This window comes from Poecilia latipinna, unplaced genomic scaffold (assembly GCF_001443285.1).
Source record: "Poecilia latipinna isolate Pla-1442-1.1 unplaced genomic scaffold, P_latipinna-1.0 Scaffold1923, whole genome shotgun sequence".
NCBI classification, from domain to species: domain Eukaryota; kingdom Metazoa; phylum Chordata; class Actinopteri; order Cyprinodontiformes; family Poeciliidae; genus Poecilia; species Poecilia latipinna.
The window spans coordinates 107,586-125,444 of NW_015114539.1; the positions used below are offsets into that span (position 1 = coordinate 107,586).

At 40.0% G+C, this 17,859-nt stretch overlaps 2 protein-coding genes across 4 annotated transcripts; one reads left to right on the plus strand and one right to left on the minus strand.

Moving 5' to 3' along the window:
- Nucleotides 1-621: 621 nt before the first annotated feature.
- otoa (otoancorin) lies at nt 622-11,899 on the plus strand. Of its 3 annotated transcripts, none has more exons than XM_015015528.1 (30): nt 630-807; nt 1,239-1,275; nt 1,801-1,872; nt 1,985-2,055; nt 2,464-2,485; nt 2,729-2,777; nt 2,945-3,083; nt 3,735-3,797; nt 3,892-4,085; nt 4,170-4,303; nt 5,044-5,162; nt 5,266-5,390; nt 5,785-5,890; nt 5,990-6,196; nt 6,343-6,513; nt 6,591-6,731; nt 7,065-7,114; nt 7,326-7,446; nt 7,549-7,667; nt 7,750-7,891; nt 8,024-8,217; nt 8,297-8,387; nt 8,567-8,693; nt 8,923-9,122; nt 9,414-9,563; nt 9,647-9,789; nt 9,996-10,132; nt 10,214-10,311; nt 10,829-10,988; nt 11,193-11,899. In XM_015015528.1, exons 3-30 carry the CDS (start codon nt 1,815-1,817, stop codon nt 11,273-11,275), a joined length of 3,414 nt encoding a protein of 1,137 aa, XP_014871014.1. In that variant the 5' UTR covers nt 630-807; nt 1,239-1,275; nt 1,801-1,814; the 3' UTR covers nt 11,276-11,899. The 3 variants fall into 3 exon arrangements, with proteins under 3 accessions (XP_014871017.1, XP_014871014.1, XP_014871016.1); XM_015015530.1 differs by having other exon boundaries at nt 3,735-3,788; XM_015015531.1 differs by lacking the exons at nt 9,996-10,132; nt 10,214-10,311; nt 10,829-10,988; nt 11,193-11,899 and adding an exon at nt 9,962-9,990 and having other exon boundaries at nt 622-807; nt 9,647-9,851.
- Nucleotides 11,900-12,690: 791 nt separating this feature from the next.
- znf687a (zinc finger protein 687a) lies at nt 12,691-17,827 on the minus strand. Its single transcript, XM_015015527.1, has 8 exons — nt 17,670-17,827; nt 16,395-16,579; nt 16,055-16,231; nt 15,807-15,969; nt 15,496-15,717; nt 15,288-15,400; nt 14,513-14,615; nt 12,691-14,415 (listed from the first exon to the last, which is right to left on the minus strand). Exons 1-8 carry the CDS (start codon nt 17,772-17,774, stop codon nt 13,804-13,806), a joined length of 1,680 nt encoding a protein of 559 aa, XP_014871013.1. The 5' UTR covers nt 17,775-17,827; the 3' UTR covers nt 12,691-13,803.
- Nucleotides 17,828-17,859: the final 32 nt, after the last annotated feature.

A 17,859-nucleotide genomic window follows, 5' to 3' on the forward strand; every position in this document is an offset into this window, starting at 1 on the left:
CTTCAGTCACCAACATGATACACTGACAAAGAAAAAAACATTTGGGCAGTTTTTAGATGTGCCACAGGCACAAAACACCAGAGTCAAATGGCTCAATTGCCTCCTCATTGTGTATATATGTTCTCCAGTATCCTGCTAATCACCTAATTATTGTATTCAGGTGTGGTGCAGCAGCGGCACATCTAAATGTTGCAGGACAGTGGTCTTCCAGGACTGGAGTTTGACACCTGTGGCATAGATCAAGCCAATGGTCCAGCACAGCCACTCCCCCATTTTGCAGTCTACAGCGAAAAATTTAAAGAAAACAACCTCCGCAGCTAAATAGGGCTAATTCAAATTAGCATTAATTAGCATTCAAATTAATGCTAATTCCAGATTTTCCTGACAGTTTCGATGTTTGGTTAAGACAATAATTGTTAGGGAAATTGTTAGGGAAACTAACACTCACTAACACTCATGTTGTTGAATTAACACTGTATTTTTAACTTTCCACACTTGCACTGGAAATCTGACACTTCCGAATTTGCTGTGTAGCTAAGAGTGAGTTGATAAAATTGTCATTTCAGACAACTGTTTCGTTTTCTTCTGATTTGGGGGGGATGGGAGGGCAGTGGGTTATCGCTCTCTGTCCCCCCACCCCTCCCTTCCTCCAACGTGAATTACACAATGCCACACACCTGCTTTGAATAAGGATGGACAGGTAGACACCCATCCGGCTCATACGAGATGAGAGATTAGAGGAAGAGCACACACATTCTCACTTTGCCTATTTTTCAAAAGATCCACACAGAAGAGGGCCGATATTTGGTAAGTAATGGCTAAATTAAAATAAAATGAATGAGTTCAGCAGAGTGTTTTTTTTCTGTTTTTCATTATGTTTTACAAAGAAATGTGAAGAAAACTAATCTGTATTTCACAGCTAATTTATGCAGCAATAATGTCTATTTTTTTATTTAATAAATTTGCAAAGAAGCCAACCTGTCCAATAAGTCATTTACTTACTTGTCTACATATTGCTTCATCTGACTTTGTTTTTCAAAAGAGCCACAATAAAGACAAAACATGATTCATCAGCAGGCACTAATCTTTAATTAAAAACCCAAGAAATCCTTTACTATCTTTAGTTTTTGTAAATATCCACTGCAGCTGGATTGAAATTTGCAAGCGATCCAGTGTCTGCACATGTACATTTAAATCCGTAGATTTATGGTGATGACATCCATTTGTTTCCTTTTCAGGAGAACATACGCAGTACTTGGACTCTGCAGTAAACAGGTACTCATTGTCTTTGTTGTTCGTCTGTACAGTTTCCTGAGGTCATACATTTAAATAGGAAGTCAAATCACTGCAATGCAAATAAAAGGTGGGATGCAAATTTCTTGGACAGTGATCCTGGCCTCATCAAAACTCAAACATGTTTAGAGGATGGGATTAGGGGAAAAAAAGAGAGAGAGAGAAGGTGACAAAATGCCATTGTGAGTTAACAAGTCTGTTTTTTGCTACGTGTTATCCTCGATTGTGCCAAAGTCTCCCTGAGGGTGAGTAACAAAGACGGTTACCAGGGAGGTATGATTTCAAAACCTCAGAGGAGGAAGTTTATCGGTAAACTTCAGGCGTCTCACTTGGAGACAGGTTCCATAGCAACCGTGAACCTTTCAGAAAACCTTGGCATCCTGCTTTACGTCATTGAAGAAATGTAATGCAAGCAGAAATGTAACTGGAGGATTATTTATATTATTTTGGCAGATTAATTTCTTCATATATCTGAATGTTAATACTCTTGAAATGTTTCTCAAACAGAAACATTTTCCCAGATGTGTCCAAATACAGCAGCGCATTTATTTGCGCTCATTATGGTCTGCACCGCCTTTGGTTAGTAACAAACCATCATCATCACATCAAACCAGTTTGATATCTTTTAGGAACACTACTTTGTAATAGTTTGCTCTCACAAGTTATTATAATATGCTATATTGGTTCACAGCTTCTGTGTGTCCAGCTGGGCCTCCAGATGTTATGTCTGCCGATAACACGGTCTTCATCGCTAAGAAACTGGTAAGAAAATTCTTGAGTAAAGAGGTTTTAGTGTGAATTTTAGCTTAGCTGAGATGATTTGATCTCATTCTTGGTCATCATTGATCTGACCTTTGCTGGATTGTAAAGTCTTAAAACCTGAACCTGAGTTAAAAACATTATCCAGTGTTAGACTTGTATTATTAAAATACAGTTTTAAGACCTTCCATAAGTGGATATGAGAATTTTTTTAAGAATCTATTTTTAAATATATGTTTCTCTTTATTAATAATGTTAAATATACACTTCTGTCTTCATTATTATCAATGTATGAAATCATGTCAAAGGTTTGAGTTCAGTCATTTTTAGTGTCAACATTTAAGATCAAATGCCTTACTGAAAATACCCAATCAACTTTTCTTTTCTTTTTTTTTTTTTTCATTTTATTAGATGATGAAATGCTACAACCAGGGTAAGAAAACACTTGTATTTTTTATCAACTACATTTATTTTACTGTTATTGGTATTTAAAACTACAATAACAACTATTGAAATGGATAAAAAATATGCCTCAAACCATCCAAATGAGGCTGCATTAGTGAGAAGCAAGGTGCATAATGTGGTGGTGTTTGATGACAGTCAATATTTGCACAGCAGGTGAACCATTGCTTTTACGTTTTGATTGTGCAGCTCATAAATGTGTTTGCTGTTACAGGACGCCCTCTGCCTAAGATGACTCTGTTGAGAAATATCTTCAACAGCAGGTAATTGAATGCGTATATTTTATACCTTATTTACTTCAAATTGAATTAAAAACTTTTAAAGTTTCAAATGTATGTTTTTTTTTTTTTTTTTTTTTTACATATTTAAACTTTTACTGCTCTCTTGTTTTGTTTTTTACTCTTCATTTTCATTCTTGTTTTTTTTTTAGTAACCTGTCAGAAGGAGGTAGAGCTGCTGATCAGTCCAACAACTTCCTGTCCCCCTTTCTTTATATCCTGAACATGGTCACTGGAGCCACAAACAAAAACTCACAGAGTCCAACCCTCATGGACGCTGCAGAGACCAAGGTATGAATACATTCACCGATATTAACACACAACCTCTTTGTTTTTGTTTTGTTTGTTTGTTTTCCAAAAAATAAATAAATAAACATAAAGTGTTCAAACCAGAAGTTTACATAGACTATTAACGTGATTTATTCATCCCCAATGTCTGAAAATTAATCCGGCTTGATACTTCCTGTTTAAGGTTGTTTGGGATTTCAATTATAAAGATCTGATAAAAATGCTTTTAAACTTGCCCTGACTTGCTTATTTATCTACATAAAAAGCTTTTCACAATAGTTTGCTGGATTTTTAGTGTTTTTCTCCTGATAGAACTGGAGTAGAGATTCTTATAAGGCCATGACTTTAATCATCTGGGCTCTCCCAAATTGCTGAAGCCATGGTATTTGTGGTGTATGTAAAATTCTAATTTTAAAAAAAGTATATATTTTTTTAATCAGTCATTATTCAGGTATAAACAAAACAATTACTCTTTTAATCCTTACTGACCTAAGAAAGGCAATATTTAGTCTAATTTAATGCTACACAGTGTAAAAAAGTGATGTTTTTAATACAGTGTATGTAGACTTCTGGTTTACATATTCATTCAAATAACTGAATTATTTTCTTCTGTTAGAGGTTAAAAGTTTGTCCTTTCTTTTGTTAAAAATCAAGATGTGGAATTGCAGTAACCTTCCAGCTGTTATAAGGATGATGAAGAACTCCTCAGTCAATACAGTAAAACCAAACACTATCATATATATTTGAATAATGTCTGCTTTGTTGCAGTCTGACCTTCTTGTTTGTTTGTTTGTTTGTCTTGTTCCCACAGGACCCGTCCTGCTGCTACATGAATGCTTTCGTGGCCCCTCTGTCCTGGGCCACTTTGACAGCACAGAGTGAAAACTACTTTGACTCCAGTGACTATAACACTTTGCTGCGGGCCGCCAAACCTGTGCTGCAAGACATACCCTCAGCCAGAACGACGCTCCCCTCCAGAGTGGGCTCGCACAACCTGGTGAATATGTGAGTATGGTTTAATACTTCATCTTGCCATGTTCTTCATGTGCGTTGTTTCTTATCTGAAAATAAGATATCCATTTCCTCCAGGATGAACATGCTGCAGGAGGTGTACTCGTCTATGACCGAGGCGCAAAGAGCGGAGGTGTTCAACTGGGCCAAAGACCAAATCCTACAGAACAACTTTAGCTGCACAATGAGGCCATCTGCTGGCCCAAAATCAAGTAAGAACTTTGGAATTTGATCAGAAATTGAATTCTGGGATAAATTCTTGTTTTGAAATCAAACTGTTTTACATCATGTCATAACCTTTCTGTCAACATCTTTCTTTCTGTAACGTTCACTGATTTACATGGAGGAACTTGCTTTTTCTAAAACAACGCCCAATTTTTAATGGTAATAGAGGAAATGTTCACTTTGAAATGAAGAAACTAAATTCCTTCTAAAATTGATATTGCTCCATGTTAAATATTCCCCTAAAATATCCTAGAGCAGAAAATAACCAGAAATTTAGATATAAAAATAAACAAAAAAACAGGAACAAACTGTTACAAACAATTTAGAAAAATATTTAATCAAAATCATTTTTGAATAAAATGTGAAGGTGGAAAGTTTGACAGGTGTACATGTTAAAAAGAAGAGCACTGGGTGTGACACTTGTTTCATCTTTCTGGCCAACGCATTTGCAAGTTTCAGCATGCATGCGTATATGCAGATGTGTTTGTGTTGGCAAAAGTGCGTTCTTAGGGACTTTCAGTAAAGAAATACATGCAAATCTTAGAGGATGTCCTGTTTTCCCTGTTTCCTTCATTGACTATGAAACAAGATGGAAAGACGTAACTTAAAGCCAACTGGAAAAGTGCAACGTAAACACCAAGCTCCTGATGTGTGAAATCTCTGTTGGTGTGTTTACTGTGCATTGACAATAAACATCCATTGTGTAAACCGTCCTTCTGTTTTGCAGCGACTGTGAAACCCTGCAAACCAGCTCTGGAGTGGCTGGACTCTGAGACCCTGACCATGCTGGGACCTTACCTCTCCAGCTTGAAGCCGGACGATGTAGATTCATTCCCTAAAGGAACTGTAAGTGTCAAACGATGCTAAATCACTTCTAAAAGTGGGATTACCAACTATCAGTTCTTACAAAACCTGCCTCTACTTTATTTAAATTTATTATCTCTCCCAGCTGTGTGGATATTATCTCTCAGGCCAGTTTAAGTCTAACATGACCACCAACGTGAAACCCAGCCTGGGCAGGAAGTTCCTTCAGAGGATTCAAGGGTGCTCCAGTGTCCCAGAGCTCATCGATAAGTGTGTATTGTCTATTCATTTCTGGGATGAAATTTTAATTCATTGAAATGACTGATTTTTTTTTTTTTAAGAAAAGAAAAAGATTTTTTTATATTGCCAGGGTGAATCTTTTTTGTCAGCTTCCCGTCTTTCTTTTTAAAACCTTTCACCACTTGAGTTTTTCACGTTCAAGGAAGGTGCAAACTTCCTTGACATAAAACATGGTTTTATGTCATAGACCAACACAAAATTGTGTATAATCATAAAGGTGAAAGAAAAGACAGATCAGGAAAAATACCTCCTGAACACATTTAAATTGAGTAATTTTAGATGAAAAAGTAATAATCTGACATACATTTGACATGATTTTAAACTCAACTGATTTGAAGACATTGGTGCTTATGACTCTTCCCAGGCTTGGCCCTCTTGCTTGTTATTACGATGTTACAAACTTGACTTCTGACAGCAGCAAGAAGCTTCTTCCTCAGCTCGACGTCTGCGACGGTCCCACAGTCTTTAAGGTACCTTTCAGTTTCCCACACTTATCTAAACTGCTGTGCTTCTGTTCATTTACCAAAGAAGACGAAGATATAAATGTTGTTCTTGTCCTCTGACCAAAGCTGAAGAAGAGCCTTGTGGACAGCTTGTCCAGAAACGGTCAAGATCTGCGTGACCTTGGCAGGAGTGTTACTTTGCTGTCACCTAAACAACTGTCTGAAATCGCTTCAAAAAATCTCAAAGATGTTCTTCAAACCGTGGGAAACGGTGTGAAATGGTCCAGGAGCCAGATGCGCGTTCTGGTCGAGAAGCAGCTGGGGGGGAAGAAGGTGAGCCTTTTAAGACGAAGTCTGTTCTTTTCTGTAAATCGTAAATGGACTGAACTTGTATAGCGCTTTTCCAGTCATTTTGACCACTCAAAGCGCTTTTTGTCTATAACCCATCTCAATGTACTTCTCTCTGTTATCCCTGTTAGTGCGGAGGGTTGTCAGGCCAACAGCTGATGGAGCTTCAGTCGGTCGTTGCCGGTTTGCCGAGCTGCGTGGTGAGAAATGTGAAACCGCAGGACGTCCTAAACAACACGGAAACTCTGAAGACCATCTCGGAGCAGATGAGGAAGGGGCAGCTGAAGGCCATGCTGCAGGGGGTGAGAGAGAAGGAAAACAGCGAGGCGGTGTTTATACACTCAACCAGCTATTTGATAAATGCTTTTCTTTCTTGTAGCTGAGTGAGAAAGTTAATCCCTCAGAGCTGCTGCAGAAGTTGGCTGGCACTTTGCTTCGCAGCGTTTCTCTGAAGTACCTAGAAAAAGCAAACATCACCTCCTTAGACCAGCTGGAAAATAAAACCTGGAGTCTGCCACAGGTAAAGTGCATACACCTGGAGTTTCAATGGAGACTGTAAAAGTGCGTAACATGTTATCAAGTGTGGAGAAGTAGGAAATAGAGAAAAGAGATAGGAAATGTATTTGGATTTGTTCCCCATCACACTGACTGTTCCATCCATCCATCTTTTAAATATTTGACAAGTTTGTCTGGAAAACATATAGAATTTGTTTATCTAAAATTTCTCGCTACTCTACTTACCATACTATTGTTCTGTTACCGGCTGTGCCATACTACCTCAGTTTATGATTTTAAACGACCCTTTTGTGTTGACAACTTGTATTGTTTTTTTTTTTTTTTCTTGATGTCCTAGGCTGCCTATTTGGCAAAGAAAATGCATGGCCTAAGGAAGCTGCAGTACAGGTAAAGTGTACAGTTATAATAGCCAGAGAACTTATTAGTTGTATTCCAATTTAAAAATAACTCTATCTTGCGTTTAACGCCACAAAATGTCTGACTTCTGATTTTCCTTCATATCATGTTAAGCATTCTGTGAAGTGTTTTAATTAGGTGTGCTTTTATGCTACAGTATTTACCTTTAGTACTGTTTACACATGTTTTGTTTCTGTGGTAGGAGGCTGAATTCAGTCCTCCAGGGCATAACCTGCAAGATGATTGATGAAGTTAATGGCAGCTATGCACAGGACATGGCTGAATCCATGACAGAGACGCCACAGTGGCTTTCCAAAGTCCAGGTAAACTGTTTGTTTTTTATTATTATTATTAACTGAAACATGCATAAATATACATAATTACTAATGGCAGTGTACTTACTGTGTGTTTTTTTTTTTCTTTAGGCACAATGTGCTGCACAAAAGCTTTTCCAGACTTTGGAAAACAAAACGACACATTATTTCAAGAATATCACCGCGCAGGAGCTGGAGAGCATTCCCACTACGCTGCTACTTCACCTGCCGTGAGCAGACAACAGCACAGTTATTTTTTTAGTCAATATAAAACCTTTTGTTTCCTTATTTTCTCTGTTTTATTCATCCCAGGCCTTCAAAGGTGAGGGATCTACCTGACTCTGTGTGCCGGGTCTTCCTCGACAAGATGGGAACAGCCAACCTGACCTCCCTGCCTCCTCATGCCCCGTCACGCCTTGCACTTGCCGAAAGAGCTCTGCTTTGCCTGCCCAGTGTATGCACGCGCACACACACACACACACACACACACAAATGTGTGCCAAAAAATAAATAAGCTCAATTTGAAACGTTCGTCAGTATTTTTACTGTAGGAGTCACTCGGTGACATCTTCCTGTGGATTTTCAGGGAACAAATATCTCCGGATTAACCAGATCGGACGTATCGAGGCTCGGTCTGCTCCTGTGTGAGCTGAGACCCTCCACGCTGCTCCTCATGGCCCCTGAAGTGATGAAGTTCAGCCTCCAGGCCGTGGCTTCCTGCGAACACATTCCTCAGCCTCACAGGGCGGATCTGGTCACACTGGTCAACCAGGTGTTTGGGTAGGTCCGGCTCTCAGTGGATGCTGGGAGCTGCTTCAGAGGAAGCAGGGTCTGATGTAGGATCATTTGCCGCCTGCAGGAGCCCTTCTAATTGGTCAGCTGAAACCATGGAGACGCTGGGTCCCCTTGTTCTGTTGGATGATAACCTCACCTCCGCTTTGCCAAATAACGTATGCATCTGCTGTTTTCCTAACATCCTCACGCTCCTGTGATATTATTTGTGGAAGGTGTTATATAAATAAAGCTTACTTACTAACCTTCTCTAGTCCTCTTTGCTTCAGTGTTAACATTTTGGCACTTAAAAGTAACGTGAGCTATTTTTTGTTTTCACTTCTCTGTGCGTTTTTAGCCGTGGATGAAGGACGTTCTTGTCTTCCTGAAGCCGCAGCTTACCCAGGTTTCAGATGCTTTTAAAAAGAAGATCTTTGATCTCATCACCACCGCCACGTCAAGCACAGCACGTAAAAGGCGAGCAGGTAATAAACTAACATTACCCACAAGAACCTCTGCACCCTTCAAACCCTTCCCATTTCACTGACACAGGAAGGTACAAGCGAACGCTTTGAAAATGTTTTTAGTAAATCTTATATTTGAAAGTCTATTTGGGATTCCTGGTTCTGACATAATCTTCCATCACCCACTCGTACATGGACATAAATCAGTAATAAGGTCAATGATTTTTACTTATTTTTTTACTTTTCTCAGTTAATAGTGATATATTCAGCAGTGGCACAGAACCTACAGAAGCAGTTATTGAAGAACTGGGAGAGGACAATGTGTTTTGGACACCAGCGCAGCTGGATCTGATGTCCAACAGCACATTCCTGGCTGCTGTGGACACACTGGGATCTGTCACTGGTTACAGCTCAGACCAGCTGAAAGTGCTCTATAGAAAGGCCGTCGAGGTAAAGTTATCTAAATGGTCTCAGTCGTGTTCGTTTGAGAATTTGTGACTTAATTTTAAGTTTCATGTTGTTATTTTCTTATTTATTGTACATGCATTGAAATACGGAAAATTAGACATTTTCACTAGTTGTAATATTTAATCTTCTCTACCAGAAATTATACAAGTAGCACGACATTTTATTTAAAATGAAGAACTCAAAAACAGAATTAAGGCTTGATCTACTGCAATAAGAAAGTATTGTTCGCTCACTGCGTTCAAATAAAAATATAATTGTGTTCATGTGCTGCAGGTGTTTGGCCCGGTGTCAAATATGACTGAGGGTGACGTCGTTCAGCTGGGGTGCATAACTCAGAGCTTCTCCAACTCTGAGCTGGAAAAGCTTCCCTTGTCTCTGGACAGTCTGAGCGAAATCAATGCCTGCGGCTGGAAAGATTCACAAGTGAAGTATAGAAACTGATCTCCACTCGGCTGCGACTACGCGACACCACTACACTAACCACAACGCGGCGTGTGTCTCGACAGCTGGCGTCGGTGTGGAAGGGCGTCGCTGAACATAACAACCTGACGGCGCCGCTGCTGGGATCCACAGAGATGGTCCAGCTGGGCCGGTTCATCTGTGGCCTGAACGCCAGCGAGATCAGCCGGCTCAGCGCGGGCGCCTTCAGGTCGGAAAACAAAGCTCCTTGTACTTCCACCTCACTATTACGCACAGCTTTTGTGTTAATCTGTAAGATTCTGTTGTTTCATTTTGTTTTCAGTTCATTTGTTTTTATTGATGCCTGCTTTTCCGTGTGCGAAGTGAAACATTGCGAGGCTCACTTGTTCTTGTTGTCTGAGGTCCATGGTCTTAACTGGCGTATTTTCGACGCAGCGACGCGGTGGGCGCCATGGACGGTCTTCAGTGTCCTGTTGAGGCTTTACGGCAGCTGAAAACCGTTGCCGTGTCTGCATTTGGACTCCCCCGCAACTGGACTGAGGCTGAGGTTTCTCACCTGGACTCTATCATTGGTAGGATTTATTTATCTACCTGCTAACCACTCAAAAGCCGAAGCAGTTTAATTCTTACTCATCGGTTTGTGTCCCCGTCAGCCGGTTTGAATGGATCTGAAATGGCCTCGCTCAGCCCTTCCGTCTTCCCATTCATCAGCAAGAGCTGCATCCCCCAGATTCCTCCTGAAAACTTGGCTGTAAGTAACTTCAACTGATCGGCTCTGTGATTGTGCTTTTCCAATACCAGCTGAGAGCCGAGACCAGCGACACGTCGAGCTGTGGAAGGGGTTTTGGTGTAAATGTGTTAAAACCACCATAAAGACAAGCGCGCTTTCGGTGATGCGTTTTAAAGTGGTAAAACTTTAAAACTAAAGTGAACTAGACAAGTCGTCGCTCATAAGTTCAAAATCTGGACAATCCAGAAACATAACGCCAGTTCGGTAAGTCAGAATCACTTGAGCTTTTTTGTCTCAGATTATTTATATCTAATAATTTTACAACCGCACATCATTTACCATGGAAAAAATAACAGGGATTTTTTTTTTTTTTTTTATCTTCTGTCGTTTAAATTGGAAACTATTTTAGGCTCAGACTCAGAGTTTGATATCGTCATCCTGCTGTTTCCGTGCTCTATATTTTCAGGTCCTCTGAGATAAACTTTAAATTGGTACAATCTGAGCAGACGTTAATTGAGCCTTGCTGGTTTCCCTTCAGGTGCTCTCTGTGGCTCAGCTGGAGGCTCTCGGTCCTGACAACGCCGCCATGGTGACCAGTGAGCAGCAAGCAAAGCTCACAGCTGAACAACTGAGCATCCTCGAAAAGGCGGCCATTGGTGGCCAGGAGGAACAGCGGGAGGTCCAGACTGCAGAGTCAAGTAAATAAATAAATTTAAAAAATGAGAATCAGATAGTTAATCCTGAAATGTTTCTGCTGAAGTTAAGGTACATCATCCAAATCCTGATTAATCTACACTAGTTTGAGTAACGGGCTCAAAATGAGACTCGATTGATTCAGAATCATTGGTTGAGTGGTAAAGGTTGTCTGAGATATTTCAACCACATTTCATACTTCTGTCCAGGAGCTGCTGCGCTGAGGCTGGAAGGACTCTCCACCTTCATGAAGCCTGCTCTGTTTCTCTTTATTGGATTCTTTCTGCTGTAAAAATGGATTCATCTCATCCTCCCGCAAAATTAGCTGGATCCTCCACAGGGGTTATCCTTGTTAAGCACTTTCATCACAACATATATATTTGATTTAGTCTTGATTGTATTTAAGCCTTAGATTATTTAAACTGTAACTGGGGGGCTGTGGGTAAAGAGTCATTTATAAAACAACCTTGTAAACTGTTTAAGGGTTATGGCTAAACTTCAAATATTTCAGCATGTTTTACTAGAATGGATCTAGAAGTTATCTGTCTCTTCTTATTGGATTCCTGCTATAAGTGATTACATCCCGCAGAAACACCAGCCCATGTTTTTGGGGATTTATCCTCACAAAGCACTTTTCTGTACTGTGTGATTCTTCCAGATTGGACCTGATTTTAACTAAGATTTATATCTTTTAGACTCCATGATTGTAAGCGTGTGGCTAGAGTAAGTGAGTTTTATTTGATGACTTAAACTATGTACTGATTATTGCTAAGCTTTTATTAAATGTATATTTTACTAGAACAAAGAGAAATATTGGATGTACAATTTATATTTTGTTTGGAAAACCACACCTGTTGATGAAATGTTGGAAAGTAAATAAATTCATTAAAGTACCTAAGCAAAAAAAAAAAAAAAACATTTCAGGTTTATTTCATGTAAAAATGTTTAAGTTAGAAAGTATTGTGTTGATGGAAATAAAAAAAAATGGCATTGACATTTTTGGTGAAAGAACAGAAAATTTTATTTATTGAACCAAAAATCAGCCTGACCCACTAAATTAAATTGACGAGAAAGAACTTAAACCAATACATTTATAGTGGCCGTGTTTATGGCAATTAGATATTGTGGCTAAAAATAAATTTAAAAAAAACCTAAATCTGTTAAATCATAACCCAGTTAAGGTTTCTACGCACAGAATTCTTTGGTTTGACGTTGAACACCGACGTGATCTATCAGTAACTACAGGTACAACTTAATTTGTGCATATTACTCATTTTAATGTTTTACACATGCCTCAAACTAAAGAAAAACGATGCTCATCATTTGCTAAGAGAAGCATAAAAAGTAGACAAACATCAAATATACTTTTTCTTTACAGTACTCTGTTCAAGCAAGATTTACAGAAACATCTGGTTGTGTAACAAATACATCATTTACTTCCATTTTCAGCTCATTGAGATATAAATCAGTTCATTTTACAGAAAGTACATTCAATTTAAAAAGGGGTTCAAAGCCGTTTGACAGTTTCACACAGTAAATTGGATTCGAGTCACATTCCAGAGCACACAGCTTGTTTTATTTATTTTTTTTCAATGAACATTTAAAATATAAATTATTTCTTGTCCTGTCACACCAATACATTTTATTTTTATACAGAAAACAAAGCTGAAAAGGAAGATTTTTACCGCCTGTGAGGGAAAATAAAAATAAAAAGGCTCCAGTTTGATCTAAAAAAAATAGTTTCATTTGCTAATTTTATAATTCTGGAGAAATCTAAATTGAGAATGGAAATTTTCTTCATCCCATATTAAAAAAAAATTAACTCTACATGTCTAAAACATTGAGGATTTTTTTCAAAGGTGATTTTTTTTTCTTCAGCTTGTATTCTTATCCTGTTGATTATTCAAAACAAAATAATCATTAAATGCAGTCACTGCTGTTTTGACCCCTGGACCTTTAGAGATTGGGGTTTGAAACTGGACCTGCTTTTAAGCTCTGACATGCTTTTAAAAAATATGTTTACAGACAAAAGATTACAGACTGCTTCAAAGAATAAATTTAGTGTACAATAATTCAGACAAGAGCTGACATTTTGAAACCGAGGTGAATAAAATACTGAAAAAAAAGTGATGTACCAAAAAGAAGCTAAGTTCAGAAAAGTTAAATATTTAACATGTAAAATGTCCAGAATGGGACAAAAAAAAAAAGTCTGAAAACCTATACCTTTGAGTCTGGAATTTTGCAATGGAAAATGTATAGAAACTCAGTTTTAATACGTCACAAAAATGTAAACAAATCATCTACAGTTAAGTTACTAAACTCAGAACAAGTTTTGGAAAATGATTTTCAGAAACTGAACACAATTCAAACCACTTCGGTGATTCTTAGCACAAGATTTTAGAGCGCGCTTCTTGATGAATCGCCTCAGTCACCTTAAAAATGACTCGAAACAAAAATTTCATCAGTAATATTAAATGTCAAGTGAAATTGCTTTCATGATCACAGCAGGATTGAGTTAATACAACAGTCACAGTTTTCTACAGGCACGTGATTAATGTGAATGAGTCAAAGCAGGGAAACGGGAGGTTAAAAATCAGATCAGTATCCTGATGAAACGGAAAGTAAGCAGCAGATCCTGAGAATCAGAGGGTTAAGGCTTTTCTCGAACAGTCAGAAACATTAAACTGTTTTACAAGCTTCAAATGAACAATCTTTGGTTGAATTAGTGCATAGATGCAGGGGCCCGGATATGAATGACAGATTCAAAAAAGGCACTTACAGATTTTCTTAAAATGAACCATTTGCTTTCCGTTACTCATTCTAGGTGGTCTTCCCTGCGTTTCTTGCGATAATAAAAGCCATCCCGTGAGTTCTGAAGTGTGTGTTGAGATCTGTCGCTTTTTCAAAGTGTCTACCGCACACCTTGCAGGCCAGCGCTCCGTCGTCATCCTTCCCCTGACCCGCCAGAGGCTGACCGGAGGGCGAAGCAGGCTCGGAGCCGTTCAGGGAGCTCCTGTCGTCGTGGTTCTTGGCGTTTCCAGCAGAGGGCGACGGAGACACGACGGGGCTCTGCTGGCTGTCGCTGAAAGCATCTTTGACCTTGTGGATGATGAAGCGATGGCGGGACAGGGAGGACGGGGATGTGAAGCAGGCGCCACACTGCAGACACTGCAGGCCGCCGCCCTCCGTCCCGCCTCGCCTGTGCTGGCTGATGTGCTCCAGGAACCTCGGCTTGTCCTCCGTGGTGAAGCCGCAGGGAGCGCAGCTGAACCCGGACTCGGGCTGGACGTACGGCGCAGCGGTCGATCGCACCTTCTTCGCTGAACTCGCTCTGTCCGTCGCCTCTGCGTCGTGCTCCGTCTTCACTCGACGTCTCCTGCGGGTCGCCAAGCCGCTGTCGTGCTCCGAAGAGCTTTCGGCTTCGTCGGCCCCCTGCGTGCAGAGCAGACACAAATATTCAAGTGTTTTCCATCCGGCTCGTCTCCAGCTTCGGCTTCCTGTTGGAGGTTCAGCAGTGAAAGCAGCTCACCAAGAGCGAGTCCTGTCCCGGGCTGGTCATGCTGTGTCTCATCTGGATGTGCCGCTCCAACATCGACCTGCTGCTGAACGCTTTCTTACTCTCAGAACAATATCTAAAAAATAACACAAACTTAGTGTTTATAGAAAAAAAAAAGCTTTTATTATGGTATAATATATTTTTTAAAAAGTTAATGTTGCCGTTTTGGTAAACTTTACAATCATTGCACTTCATTTTTATTATTGTAAACTTTAAAGTAGCTCTCACTGTGTTGGAACTAGAATGTAAAAATAAAAAAATAAAAAAAAAACTGTATATGATGATGATTTTAAATCTGCAAAGTTTGTGATGACAATATTAGTTGCACATCTTGAGCAGTCAATCCATGTCAGCTGTGGCGACCGACAGCAGTGAGAGGCTGAATCATCACATTAGTAAGCAAACCCAGCCTACGGCACCGGGAATACAATCATTTATTTTCAAACACTGCCTAGCTATATCAGTTTTCCACACATCAGTGTTGAAATGATGAGAATACAGTAGTAAAAAAAAATGTCCAGGCCTAATTGGAGCTCAAAATGTGCCACTTATCAAAATAAAATTGTACTTAGAGGCATTTCAATGTTTAATTTCAATTGCTGAAATGAATTCATTTTTTGACGAGTTTCTAATCTGATGATGCCGATTCTGAAAAATCTAAGATCTGTACACTAGCTTGTCATTTTCCACCACTGGCATGGAAAATTAAATATTAAATAAGCAAGAGATTTGGACCGAATAAACTCACTGGCAGCGGAAGCTGCGGTTCATGACTTTGTGTTTGTCTCTGATGTGGCGCCTCATGCTGGACGTGGTGGTGAAGGAGCTCTCACATTTGTTGCAGGGAAACTTCTTCAGAAACTAAGACATCATAGAAAATAATAAGCATACATCAGCTCATTTCTATTTTTGCCTAATCATTTCTAGTGCAAGCCTTCAGAGATGCGTCCCCTGACCTTGCCGTGCTGCTCGCCCATATGAGAAATGTATTCCTCCCGCTCTGTGAACTGGGTGTTGCACGAGCGACATTTCCACACTGTAGGCGCTTTCATCCTTTCGGGCTTCACTTTCTCCTTCCCCATCCATTCCTCCTCTGAGCTCTCGGGTTTTCCAGCTAAATGCGAGACGGCCGCTGGAGGTGAAGGCAGCTCTTCCTTCAACGTGGGAGCCTTGTGGGTCTGAAGCAGAGAAAGAGCCAAACATAAACCATCAGACAAAGGCTGGGGAAGAGTTTTGTGAGGTTACCTTAATGCGCACGGACATGTACCTTGAAATGATCCAGCAGGGAATTCCTCTGAGAAAACAGCTTGGTGCATTCAGGGCATTTGAACACATGCACCTTCTGATTGGCCAAGTGAGTGTCGAAGTGGGTGTACAGCAGCGGCTTGTGAGTGAAAACTGTGTCACACATGACGCATTTATAAATCAGCCTGTAAGGAGTCAGAAAACAGTCAGGAAACTGAAACGAACACGATTTGTTTAGAGAGCAGGTGAACATGAATGAACAGCGTTTACATGGCCTTTGCGTCCGTGAGGTCTGAATGCTGAGCTGAGATGTGGTTCTGGATGCTGGGGGCAGATTTGAAGGCCATGGGGCAGCTGGGGCATTTATGGAACATGTCGCAATGAGCCTGCTGGATGTGAGACTTCACAGAGTTCAGCCCCCCAAACACCACCAGGCAACTGGAACATCTGCACCGAGCAACGGGAACAGACTGAGAAACATGACTGGTGCAGAGGATTTTTTTATCAACACCACCACCCACAGTAAAGAAAGCGAATCCTTACACCTCCACTGGGACAAAAACAACTTTATGGGGGTTTAGAAGCACAGAAGTGCTTGCTTTTAATGCACCTGTAGCCGATGCGGCGGGAAAAGTGCAAGCAGCTCTCCTGCAGGTGCTTTTGAAGCAGCTGCTGCTTGGCGGTGCCGCCGCACTCTGGGCAGACGTGCGGCGAGGAGCCTTGGTGGATTCGCTGATGGGCTGCGGCGCTGCAGCTGTTGGGCAGGAGCATGGGAGGAGAGCACTCTGTGCAAGACTACAGGGAGCAGGAAGGACATAAATAAGAAATGGGTGAAAACTACGTATTTGACATAAAAATGCTCACATTCCTGTAGATTATAACTTGAGGCCAACATACTCATTTTAAAACGCTGGGTCGGTTTAAAGCTTCCAAATGCCCTTTTACACTTTCTGTCACACTAAAACTGCAAACATGCTTTAAACACTGCGATGAAACTGAAATGCAGCTTTTTACCAAGGAGTTTCTAAAGGCTGAACTTCTGAGTGATGAAGAGGAGAGCGCAAGCTGACGAGCAAAATGAAAGTGAGACTGAGAAAGTCTCACTGTTCAATTTTTGACACAGAAAAAGGTTTCTCTGGAGACGGTAGTGAGCAGGAGCAAGATGTATTCAATGGCTACTGCATTTTGCCCATACATATTTCATTAATAGTAAAAAAAATAATAATAATCTGTGTAAATATTTCATGTTTCAACATTAAAACCTGTGGCTTATAAACACGTGCAGCCTATTTATGTGCAACTTTTTTTTTCCAGTTAGTGGGTGCAGCTTATATTGCTTCCTTTTTACATTTCAACCATTCAACTTTTTCCATGTTCTGCTCATTTAATACATTCCCCCTATGTCTTTTGGTATGGACATATGCTGCTGTATATATAATATATTCAGCTTTTTGTGATCATCTTTGGCGTCACTGAAATGAATCAGACATCCCATAAATTGTGAAAAAATTATGCTACAAATTGTGCGCTCTTTCACAGCTACTTCCACGTACTTTCATCTAGAAACACCGTTAAAACTTCAAAATCTAGTCATATCCTTTGCCTACTTCTGCTTATTTCAGCTTTTTAATATATTTTACAGATTTCATAAAATTCCTCTTTGTGTTTTTGCTCTCATTTTGTTCAGTCTTCAGATAAAAAAGAAACACTGTCCCACTTGCTCCGAGGGTTCCCAATATAACCTTTTTAACTCACTCTCCAACGCCAATTCCGACCAACAACTTACTCCAGTCTAACGCCAACAACACAGAAGTGATTGTTTTTGGTTTCAACCATCTTATTACCTTCACTCTTGTTTATAAAAGTCCACATAAGTAAAACTTACAGTGCTTTTAGCCGGTTTGACCTCTTGGAAATGGTCAGAAACCTCCTCTTTGCTGCCAAACTGAGTCTGACACTCAGGGCATTTATTATTTGTGTACACCAACATATCCGTTTCTTTCTTGGATGGTGCAGCGTGATGTGCTGGCTTTAGAGCGACCTGGCCTAAAAAAAAAAATAAAAAAAAAAAAAAA

Coding starts and splice junctions, on each gene's coding strand:
- otoa (XM_015015528.1), top strand. CDS start 1,815: ATGTGTCCAAATACAGCAGCGCATTTATTTGCGCTCATTATGGTCTGC. Junction 6,514..6,590: donor TGAAGGCCATGCTGCAGGGG/GTGAGAGAGAAG, acceptor TCTTTCTTGTAG/CTGAGTGAGAAAGTTAATCC. Junction 10,989..11,192: donor GGTCCAGACTGCAGAGTCAA/GTAAATAAATAA, acceptor ACTTCTGTCCAG/GAGCTGCTGCGCTGAGGCTG.
- znf687a (XM_015015527.1), bottom strand. CDS start 17,774: ATGTTGGTGTACACAAATAATAAATGCCCTGAGTGTCAGACTCAGTTT. Junction 16,232..16,394: donor TCCCGCCGCATCGGCTACAG/GTGCATTAAAAG, acceptor TGCTCGGTGCAG/ATGTTCCAGTTGCCTGGTGG. Junction 15,718..15,806: donor CCCTGCTGGATCATTTCAAG/GTACATGTCCGT, acceptor TCTCTGCTTCAG/ACCCACAAGGCTCCCACGTT.